Source organism: Hipposideros armiger, unplaced genomic scaffold (genome assembly GCF_001890085.2).
Source record: "Hipposideros armiger isolate ML-2016 unplaced genomic scaffold, ASM189008v1 scaffold_46, whole genome shotgun sequence".
In the NCBI taxonomy this organism is placed as follows: domain Eukaryota; kingdom Metazoa; phylum Chordata; class Mammalia; order Chiroptera; family Hipposideridae; genus Hipposideros; species Hipposideros armiger.
Genome location: NW_017731396.1, coordinates 5893570 through 5905240, shown reverse-complemented (window position 1 = coordinate 5905240; position 11671 = coordinate 5893570). Strand labels below are relative to the sequence as shown.

General features: G+C 44.0%; 1 protein-coding gene across 3 annotated transcripts in view; it reads left to right on the top strand.

The window, feature by feature from the left end:
* Positions 1-913: 913 nt before the first annotated feature.
* Positions 914-11671, top strand: part of PARK7 (Parkinsonism associated deglycase) — a 21530-nt gene continuing 10772 nt past the window's right edge. Inside the window, exons 1-5 of one of the 3 annotated variants that reach the window (XM_019639850.1) lie at positions 914-1013; positions 2174-2286; positions 3525-3626; positions 5557-5616; positions 6927-6996. In XM_019639850.1, coding sequence (XP_019495395.1) covers positions 2197-2286; positions 3525-3626; positions 5557-5616; positions 6927-6996 — 322 coding nt within the window. In that variant the 5' untranslated portion in view covers positions 914-1013; positions 2174-2196. Of the gene's footprint in view, positions 1157-2173; positions 2287-3524; positions 3627-5556; positions 5617-6926; positions 6997-11671 lie in introns of all 3 variants that reach the window. The other 2 variants (XM_019639852.1, XM_019639851.1) reach the window with 2 other exon arrangements.

The following is an 11671-nucleotide window of genomic DNA, read 5'->3' as shown; positions in this document are numbered from 1 at the left end:
GGGGGGTTAGGTTTGAGGACGTACTTTTCCATATGGAGGGGAGTGCAGAACAATGTATATATATAGTCTGCTACATTTCTATGAGAAAGAATGAAAATAATGGTATATATGTGTATTTGCTTGTGCTTGCGTAAAGAAATACTAGAAAGATGCCCAAGAAACTATTAACATTGTTTCCTGTAGGGGTGGGGTTGGAACTGCATGAGGACAGAGATAGCAGGGAGCCTCTCTGTTCAATGTAACCCTTATCCTCTTGGTTTTTAAAAATGATAAAAGTATCATTATTCAATAACTTTTAAAAACAAAGTTTGAGATTATAATTTCAATACATTTAATCAAGTACTTGTTAGATTTATGTGCTCAGCATTGCTCTAATCCTGAAGATGCAAAAGCAGCAGTGGGATCTTTAAAAAAAACAAAAAACCTGAGAAACTAACACACGTGAAATTATCGCGTGTTAACGAAATTAGATTCACGAGGACTGGTGACCAAGCGTGGAAGAGATAAGGCCGGGAAGACCTTGCAGAGTCCTAATCGAGCGGAAGGGCTCCAGGAAAGAGGGACAATGCAAAGAGAAACGGAAATGCACAAGGAAGCGTGGACAACTCTATTTTATGAAAGCGCTTGTTTACAGTAAGAAGCCTCGGCTCTCGAGTCGGGCATTGCACCTACGGGCTGCGGCAAGAGGCGGGTTAAACCCAGCGAGTGTTGCGGGCACGGTCGGACCGTGCCATTCGGGGCGGGGGAGATTTCGTGAGGATGCGTGAGTCCACGGGATTCTCTTGGTGCCGTGCTCCAACTGGAACCACCCTAAGCGAACAATCGGGACGTGGAAAGGCAGGCCTTCCTCTGCTTTTCTCCGAGGTGGGTTCGGCCGGCCGGACGTTACGAACGTGAAGCGGTCTGCGTGCGACTGCGCAGTGAGGGGTTGAGGGGCCGGGCCCGGCGGCGCGCGCCTGCGCAGTGCGGGCAGAGAGGGGACGCCCGGCGGCGTGCATCTGCGCAGTGCGTAGGTGAGGGCCCGTGTCCTGTGCCGGTTGAGTGTGCTCGCGTGCGTCCTTGTTTAGTCTGGTTTTGGTTCATTTTTTTCCCGGGCGCAGACGTGCCACCGAAGGGGCCGAGGAGCCGCATCTGTGGGAGGAGAGGCGAGGTTCAGGTCGGGGCCTGGGGGGCGCGGCGCGTGCGTAGGCCGTGGCGCTGCGGGCGGCGAGGGGGCGCGGGGCTGTGGGGCTGGACAGTCTCGCCCGCGGGGGCGGGGTCCGAAGGAAACTCCCGCAGAGTGGGTCCCCGACTCCGCACGGACCCCGGCCGGCGTCTCGCGGCGTCTCAGGGACGTGCGGTTTTTTGGTATAAGAAGATAGTTCGACTTGAGTCTGCCAGCATAGTGGCAGCTCTAAAGCTTCCAAAATTGTAGGCATAGCATCCCAGCAGTTTGGAACTAGTTAATCCTGTGTGGGTTGAAATCGTTGTATTAAAATCTATTTTGCAAGGACAACAAACTACAGAAAACAATAGGCTGAGACCTATCCAAACCCTGGTGTATGTAGCAGCTGACGTTTACAATGACAGAACTAAGTGCAAAGATAATCTAGTCGGGTTGTTTTCAGTGAGGGGGATTCCCATCTTTATCCATCAAAAAAAAAAAGTGTTCACATATTTTAACACGGATACCCCCGCCCCGAATTTTTAGTACAGTTATGGGAACTAGAAAAATCCCCTCCAAAAACCTTACAGACTAATTACTAAAGACTTTGTATTTAGTTTTTTGCCCATGAAATTAAGTTTAGCCGTTTCTCTATAAAGTAGTGCTTCAGAAAATACTTTATCTCCCTGAATGGTGTAAAATGCAAGATCCATGACCTTGTGTTTTAGAAAACTTCATTTGCAATGTATCACTAGCAATTAAAATTTTAAAACATGATAAAATTAATTCGAACACGTTAGCAACCTTACTGTGTTTTCATCTCAAAAATACAGTAATTGAAATTCTATTCTGTACACCAATGTTAACCTGAAATGCATTTTTTCATATTCTGTGTGTTTGTCTATCAGAACTTTTTCCCTGGGAGGCACTTGGTTACTCTGCTTAAAATGTTCGTAAACTTAAAAATTTGGCTATTCCACGGTCACAGTGAAAGTTTTTTGAAAACTTTTTTTTTTTTTTTAAATTAAGTCTTTAAAAACTACAACGTAAAAATGGCTTCCAAAAGAGCTCTGGTCATCCTGGCTAAAGGAGCAGAGGAGATGGAGACCGTCATCCCTGTAGACGTCATGAGACGAGCTGGAGTAAGTCCCTCAACATTTTCTAGCCCTCCCCCTGTTAAAAATAGTTTTTGATTTTTAAAAGTCATTTTGAATAAAATTATTTAATTTACTTTGTGAAATATTTCAAACATACACAAAAGAGACTAATACTTGTTAACACTTTGCCATATTTCTTTCAGACCCATTTCTTGAAGAACAAATGCTTTAAAGAAATAAAGCATTCCAAAGCACTCTGTAAATTTCCCCAGTCCTGTTTCCCTTCCGACCCCAGAGATACAGCAGCATTAGACTGTAGTTCTCAACCTGCATGTCGGTATTATGTATCCATAGAGGTAGATGTAAACACGTAAATAGCGTTTACCAAGTGCTACGTACCATTCTTAGCGCTTATATAAACTTGTTTAAGTCTTACAACAACCCTGTGAGTTATCACTATCCTCATTTTACAGTTGAGGAAACAGGCACAGAGCCACCGAAATCAAGTGCCCACACCGTTAAGTTGAAGAGCCTGCACTCAGACCAGGGCAGTCTGGCCCCAGAGTCTGCTAACCCTCATTCCTCTAGTTCTCATAAGTGACAATACATATGGATCAGGTGGTTTATTTAAAATTACTGCTTAGTATTATTACACTGTATGAATATGCTGCAATCTATTTTTCTGAATTTATTCTTTTATTACTTTGTTTCACGGCATTACAATTCTGTAATATTCTTGTACAGGCCTCAGGCTCTATGCCCCCAAAAGGGGACTTGCTAGGCCACAGGACAGCCAGCCCCTTGTTGGCATTACTAGATTTTGTCAAATGACTGCGAAGTACCAACCTGTGAGACCACCAGCAGTGTAGGAAAATTCCCATTTTTCCTGTACCAGCTCTTAGTATTGTCAACTTTGTACATTTTTGCAAGATAAAGTATTATTTCTACCTTAAGAAAGTACCATGAGGTTGAAATGGCAACCGTAACTTTGCAAGATGGATTATTAATAGAATAATCAAGTAATTTATTGGCCAAACCGCAACACTTGTGGGAGAAAGGACAGTAACCAGGCAGGGTGCTGGGACAGTGTCTGTAAATCAGCACTGTCCCAGGCAAACTGGGACAGACCTTGTTATTAAATATATTTTGCAAGCTTATTAGCTTAAAGGCAGAATGGTTTTGTTGTGGGATTTCCTGCCAAGTTATTTTAAAACAGGGCAGCTGTGAATATGTTGCTCTATGTTTCAGTGTTCTTAAATATCATGATGACGTCTTTCTCTTAGATTAAGGTCACCGTCGCGGGTTTGGCTGGAAAAGACCCCGTACAGTGTAGCCGAGATGTTGTCATTTGTCCTGATGCCAGTCTGGAAGACGCAAAAAAAGAGGTTTGTTCTCCATACTTGGAATTACTTGTCTTATGGCTTCTTTATCAGTTTCTTGAAATGTCTTTTTACTACATCTAAGGCTGTTGTTAGTACAGACTTATTTTAAGAAAGTTGCTTTGCCTAATGCCCTCCCCTCAATGAGCCCTGGGAAGTGGAGCACTTGGCCTTTTTCCTCTCTGTATCCGCAAACCTTGCAGTTCCCTGATTCCTCATGAGCTCAGTAAGTGGGGGTTGGAGTTGGGGGTGGGGGGTGCGGTGGGGAGGGGGGCGTTGGTGGAGGCTGGGACCCTTTCATCAGTATTCTGGCTCACAGAGGCAGCCCTGCCTCCTGTTACAACTGTTTTACTTGATAAAAGAGAATCAGTGGCCACCTTCCCCATTCATTTCTGATTCTTTATTCAAAAGCTACTTTTTACCTTTCCTTTTTCAGTGACACAGAAATAGTTGGTGATTCATTTCATGTGGGACAACTCACACTTGATTAGTGGTTGGATTAAGGGAGGAGTAGGAGTTCCACCTAAATTATGTCACCACTTCAGTATTTTCAGAATTATGGTTCTTACTATTGAGGGCAACCAGCACTTTTGGGAAACTCAAGAACTGAGGTCCCTTTCCTCAGAAGCTCGCCCGCCCACACGTGCACAGACACTTTTGCACACCCTTTCATGGGGTGCAGGCTTCCCCGGCCTGTGTGAAGGGAAGGTGGGCTGTACCCTCGTGGAGTGGAGAGTTGGCGGGCAAGGAGGCAGAGCAGCTCGTGGATGGTCATTTGTGTCCTGGGGGAGCCTGGGAGTCTGATTCCCCATACTTAGCTGTCCGCAAATGCATAGAAAAAGGCTGATTACTTTTCAGTAGGTTCAGCTACTTCAGTGGTAGATTGTGGAGTGTTAGAATATTGGCACGTACCTGTAAATTGCTGAAACTTTCTAAGTAGCACGTTAAAAGGGGGAGTGGAAGTAGACATTCCTTCTCTTCTTTTTCATCCTATCATCATTTCTGGATGTTTTAGAACAGTTGTTACCTTTTGTATCTATTTGTCAGTTCTGATTTTAAAAGGAGTGAAAGAAATGCGATACTTTATATATATATATATATATATATATATATATATATATATATATATAATTTTTTTTTTAGTTTTTAATTTTGCTTGGTTTTAAAACAGTCGTTAAAAGTAATTCTAAACACTAAATGTTGCTCTAAATATGTACTAAATTTTTATAATTTGCTTAGTGACTAAAATTTTAAAACAAAATTTTTTAATATCTGAAAGTATTGTTAAACCTGTTCCATCTTGTAATTTCAGAAAGTTTGAAATCATTAAATTTCTAGGATGTTTAGATGTTTGGGATACTAAAATATTGTCTCCTCCCCAAGTTTCATTTTTCATAAAGTTAAAAAAATTTTTCTGTGCCTCTTAAAATTTGTTTTTCTTTTGATTATGTGTTATTACTATGTATATTCTTGTTGAAAAATAATTCATACAGTATAGAAATACATGAAGTCAAAATAGTAAACGCCCCTTTCCCATTCTCCCCTCCCCTGCATCCCACACCGCACCCTGTTAGCAGCTGGGGTATCCCCTTTGTCTCTGAGTATCTGTATACTATGCACATGTATGCAGGGGTGTATATAATATGCACATACATCTACATACATCCAGTTTTTTCTTTTTACAAGAGTGAGGTCATGCTACGCCTGCAGTTCTGCAATGTGGACACTCTTTCATGTTACTGTAGACAAATATTGTGCCGTTTTTGCTAGCTACAATAACACTCCGTCATAGAGATACACCTTAATTTATCTAATTGTTCTGTGAAGTTTCTTGCTATGAACCATATTTAAAATATGAAAATGTTAGTGACTGTCACTTTAATGCACATTTCAAATGAAAATGTTTTCACTTATTTTATTTTTTAAACTGTTACAGGGACCTTATGACGTGGTGGTTCTGCCAGGAGGTAATTTGGGTGCACAGAATTTATCTGAGGTAAAAACTATGTAAAGTATTTCAACATCTGCTAGTGTTCTGTTGATTTTGTTATTATTAAAATATTTCAGGAAGGAGGCTGTGAATAAAACAGGAATAGGTGAAATTAACATAATGGTGTTCTAACTGAATTTAAAAAACATTTCTAATGACATTTACTACATAAGTAAGCTGGGTCGGTGGAACAGTTATATATGAATGGATTTGGTGAATACAATTCAAATGTTAGACTACTTTTTTTCCCCCTTCAGCAGCAGAAGAAAATTTTTGTGTTTTATGAAGGGTTAAGCATAGAAAGATAAGAGATTGGCTGTCTATTCAGTGGGATTTGGGGGGGTGGTTGCAGGGGCTAGAACTGCCAGCTTGAAAGAAAAATGGCACCCAAAAAGACCACTGCTTCTTCATTTTAAGCCTCAAGTGAGGAGTCAGCCTACAGGGAGAGAGAGAGAGGAGGGAGGGCAGCGCCAACCAGCTCATGAAGCAGGTTGAATCGGACGTTTGGGACTGTAAGACTTCCTGACTCTGCCATCTGAAAACACCCAGACACCACATTCCCTCACTTCCATTTTTTTCTCCTTAGAGTACGAAATGGCCAGGGTCAGTGTGCCCAAAGAAAACTGCTTTTCTCATATGATCTTTAAACGTCTTTAAGAAAAAAAGGATGCCTTTCTAGTACAGGAAATGCCTTGATTGGGTTTAGGAATGTAGAAACAGTATGAGTTTGATAATTTTTAATTTGTGATATAGAAATATTGTTGAGGGCCGGCCAAGTGGCGTGTTGGTTAAGAGCTGGCTTGGGACGTCAGAGGGCCCCGGTTCGGATCCCACATATGAGGGCCAGTGACACTGCCCTCTACAGCTAAGATGCTGAACAACAGCTCAACCTGGAGCTGGGCTGCCGTGAGTCGCCCGCCACGGCGTAGGCTGCAGCCCCTGCTGCAGTGGGTTTCCATGGGCTACCGTGTATAGCCAGCAGCCAGCGTGAGTGGCCAGCAGCCGCCGTGAGCAGCCATCCAGAAGCCGGTGACTGATCTGCCTCACCCGGAAAGAGTGCAATGATGGTGCCAACTTGGGCCAGTGAAGCAACGTCCTCCACAATTAGACTGAAGAACAAAACGACAGCAACTTGTCTGTTCCCCTTCCCCCAATTCCCCAATTAAAAAACAAAAACAAAAACAAATATTGTTGAAAAATAGTTAAATTTAAGATCTTGTGGTTTAAGCTAAAATCTGATTCTACCAAAGTTTCTAGCCAGAGATTGGCTTGTGGCTTAATGTTAACTTGGTGCGTTTTTGGTTTTCTTTGAATAGTCTGCTGCTGTGAAGGAGATACTGAAGGAACAAGAGAAGAGGAAGGGGCTCATAGCCGCTATCTGTGCAGGTAATGTGCAGGCCATTTGTGTTGAAGCACGTGGTTGGTTTTCCTCAAAAAATGTGTCATGGGATAGGCTTTAACTGCAAGACTTTGTTGCAAATACCTCTTCCCCTTCATAAAGTGTGAGGGCGTCTGTGTCGGTGTGTTTAGTTTAGGCGCCATGAACGGGTGTCATTTCAGAAATGTGTGCAGTTGTTTTCTGCCTCTCCGCGCCTCTGGTCGACATGCTGTGAAACTTAGTGTTTTCTGTGTTTGGTTGACCTCAGAGGAAAATAAGGCCCTCTGGAATTCAGTAAACAGCTTGTTACAGCAAATCTCTGTGCCAGAAAGTACTTGTGCCAGCACCCAGTCAGCAAGAATCGGTCAGACTAAGCATAACAGCTCTGCCCTGTGCTTGCCCTGTGGCGTCAGAGGCCTCCGGGTGCTTCTGCCTGGGCCTTGTGCTGAGCGCTGGGTCTTAGGTGCTGTATTACCTGCCGCATCATTTATAATAGGAGAAGGTCGTTGGTGCTTCGTAGATGGCCCCACATCTTGATTTTGGTTTCTCTTTTGAGTTCTGATACCGTTTTATGAGTAAATCCATTCTTGCTCTAACATTAGATGGTGTTCTGCCATCTTGCATTTTTTTCCAGAGTGTAATTTTGACCAGTGCCTGCCTTATTATAGGTCTTCATTAAATGTCCGTCGAGAGAGAATAAATACACGAGTAAGTGGGTGGATTTGATAAGATGACACGGTGTTGTCTTTTTCTATACAATAGGCTTTTTTTTTTAAGATTTTTGTTGGGGAATTGGAGGAAGGCAAACAGACAAGTTGCTGTTCTTTTGTTCTTCAGTCTAGTTGTGGAGGACGTTGCTTCACTGGCCCAAGTTGGCACCATCATTGTGCTCTTCCCAGGCGAGGCAAATCAGTCGCCGGCTTCTGGACGGCCGCTCACGCTGGCTGCTGGCTACACACAGTAGCCCATGGCAACCCACTACCATGGGCTGCAGCCTACGCCATCGCCGGCGACTCACAGCAGCCCAGCTCCAGGTTGAGCTGTTGCTCAACATCTTAGCTGTGGAGGGCAGTGTCACTGGCTATCATATGTGGGATCCGAACCGGGGCCCTCTGGCGTCCCAAGCCAGTTCTTAACCATGGCACCACTCGGCCAGCCCTACAATAGGCTTTTCAAAACAAGTTATAGACTGGGGACGCTGGGGACTTTGTGTTAGAGCCGTGGTTCTCATAGTTTGTTCAGAGGGTTCAAAAGGTCAAAACAGATACTACTAAGACATTATTGGCCTTTTTCGTTCTTGTTCTCACAGGAGTGACAACAGAGTGTGATGTTGCCATTATGTGGGCCTGGCATGTGTGCTTGAGTATTCTTGTGGCATAAAAATTTCCCAGTTTTAATTTATAATAGGGCAGTTATTGATAGGTACAGCACACACAAAAGCTAAAGGGGTCCTGAGACCTTAGTGTTTGGAACCACTGCATTAGACTGGGAAAGACTGCGGAGGTGGCCGCCTTGCAGGTCATGTTCTTGGGTTCTGCTCAGCACCGCCTACTGATGTGCCCGTGGAGCATAGGGATTTATCTCTGCTGACGGGCACTGAAGTCACTGTGGCCCAAGCACCTCACCCCTCAGTGGGGAGGAAGTCGGAGTTCCTGTAAATTGTGTAAGGACTTAGTCCAACTGCCCTCGTCCCAGCCTCATTCTTAGGTGCTCTCACCAAAGGAAGAAAGGAAGGCTTTGGGCTGGGGCCGTTCCCCTTATGTCTGCTGAAAGTAAAAACCACATGTCAGTTTGTGCTGTGTCACTAGGGTGGTAGAGTTACCCACATCTGGTTCACTGTTTTGTGCTCAGGCAAGCTTGAATGCTTAGACTTAACAATCATTTAAATCATTAAAAATAAACAGCACTCTAACAGTGTTTGTATTGTTGAATGTCCTGCACTGCTCTTCTGGGTGCTGCAAAAACTAGGAAGAAGTGTGATGGAAAAATGGTGGTTCTTAAGTGTTGGAGTTAGGAATTGGGAACTGTTTATTGAATTGAAAGGATATTGGCTTAGTCCCTAATAGTGAATGAGAGAGGCCGAATTGGAAGGGGGACTTTCATGAGAAGAAAATGAAATGAGATGCACTCTGGGCGGGAAAGGGGGAGAGGAAGGAAGTCTGGAAATGAAGGAGCCAGCAGCTGTCAGATGCCAGCCTAGGCACAATCTCCGGGAGCCCTGGAGGGGCTGGGGGTGGCCGTGGTGTCCTTTCTGTTAATCACCACACGGTGGCGCTGGTGGCTCTCTCTTGGCTGCCCAAGGGGATTCTGTCCTCAGTGCCCTCTGCCTCCTGCTCAGAGCTGGGTCCCTGCTGCAGACTCAGCAGCATTTTCATCCATCAGAATTTCAATAGTGGTGAAATGTCTCTTCTCTAGTTTTCCAAATAGGATTTTTAAGCCCCAGAAAGCAGTAATCACGAGCTTACCATATGAGTAAGACATCATCAGTAAATTCCTACATTCAACTGTAGCACACATTTATTGAGTTACTGTAGGCAGCAATTTTCTCACCTGTGGGGAGCAGCTTAGAAACCCCTAACTCGCTGTGCGACTGCTCTCCTCACTGTACAATCTTCTCTTGAGGTATTCATTCAAATTAAAATTGAGTGATAATGATGCAGTTTTTATAGACTTTTAAATTTGCTGCCATACATAGCTGTCTCATTGAGGATAAAAGCAACAAGGTGGAGAGCGACATCAAATATATTTGAGGCTTTTGATTTAAGAAAAGTCAGCCAGTGCTTGGTCTGACACTGACATCTGATACGAGGCAGAAAGCTTATGTAATTGCATATTTATTTGATCTTCCTTCGTAGCAGCTCTGATCCTGTGATCAAAGCAGCCTGTTGGTATATTACATAACTACGGTAAAACCTTGGATTGCGAGTGACTTGGTCTGCGAGTGTTCCATAAGACGATCAGACATTTCTAATACATTTTAACGTGGTAAATGAGCAATGTCTTGCAATACGAGTAGTTTGTTTCTGGAACGAATTATGCTCGCAAACCAAGGGATTACTGTACTTTTTACTTGGGTTCGTGTTGGAAAATGAAAGGTCAGTAAGAGCAAGTGCTGGGGTTCTTGAAGCTCAGGTGCACAGACTGCCCTAGGGTCTTAGCCACAGTGCCGACCACTCAAGGTCAAGGTGCAGTTCTAAAGCATGGTTTTCTAGGTGTCACGTGAGGCCTTTGTTTTGTGGCTTAGAGAAAAAAAGGTAGAATAACTACTTTTTTTTTTTTTTTTAAAGATCTTTATTGGGGAATTGGGGGAAGGGGAACAGACAAGTTGCTGTCNGGATCCCACATATGAGGACCAAGGACACTGCCCTCTACAGCTAAGATGCTGAACAACAGCTCAACCTGGAGCTGGGCTGCCGTGAGTCGCCCGCCACGGCGTAGGCTGCAGCCCCTGCTGCAGTGGGTTTCCATGGGCTACCGTGTATAGCCAGCAGCCAGCGTGAGTGGCCAGCAGCCGCCGTGAGCAGCCATCCAGAAGCCGGTGACTGATCTGCCTCACCCGGAAAGAGTGCAATGATGGTGCCAACTTGGGCCAGTGAAGCAACGTCCTCCACAATTAGACTGAAGAACAAAACGACAGCAACTTGTCTGTTCCCCTTCCCCCAATTCCCCAATTAAAAAACAAAAACAAAAACAAATATTGTTGAAAAATAGTTAAATTTAAGATCTTGTGGTTTAAGCTAAAATCTGATTCTACCAAAGTTTCTAGCCAGAGATTGGCTTGTGGCTTAATGTTAACTTGGTGCGTTTTTGGTTTTCTTTGAATAGTCTGCTGCTGTGAAGGAGATACTGAAGGAACAAGAGAAGAGGAAGGGGCTCATAGCCGCTATCTGTGCAGGTAATGTGCAGGCCATTTGTGTTGAAGCACGTGGTTGGTTTTCCTCAAAAAATGTGTCATGGGATAGGCTTTAACTGCAAGACTTTGTTGCAAATACCTCTTCCCCTTCATAAAGTGTGAGGGCGTCTGTGTCGGTGTGTTTAGTTTAGGCGCCATGAACGGGTGTCATTTCAGAAATGTGTGCAGTTGTTTTCTGCCTCTCCGCGCCTCTGGTCGACATGCTGTGAAACTTAGTGTTTTCTGTGTTTGGTTGACCTCAGAGGAAAATAAGGCCCTCTGGAATTCAGTAAACAGCTTGTTACAGCAAATCTCTGTGCCAGAAAGTACTTGTGCCAGCACCCAGTCAGCAAGAATCGGTCAGACTAAGCATAACAGCTCTGCCCTGTGCTTGCCCTGTGGCGTCAGAGGCCTCCGGGTGCTTCTGCCTGGGCCTTGTGCTGAGCGCTGGGTCTTAGGTGCTGTATTACCTGCCGCATCATTTATAATAGGAGAAGGTCGTTGGTGCTTCGTAGATGGCCCCACATCTTGATTTTGGTTTCTCTTTTGAGTTCTGATACCGTTTTATGAGTAAATCCATTCTTGCTCTAACATTAGATGGTGTTCTGCCATCTTGCATTTTTTTCCAGAGTGTAATTTTGACCAGTGCCTGCCTTATTATAGGTCTTCATTAAATGTCCGTCGAGAGAGAATAAATACACGAGTAAGTGGGTGGATTTGATAAGATGACACGGTGTTGTCTTTTTCTATACAATAGGCTTTTTTTTTTAAGATTTTTGTTGGGGAATTGG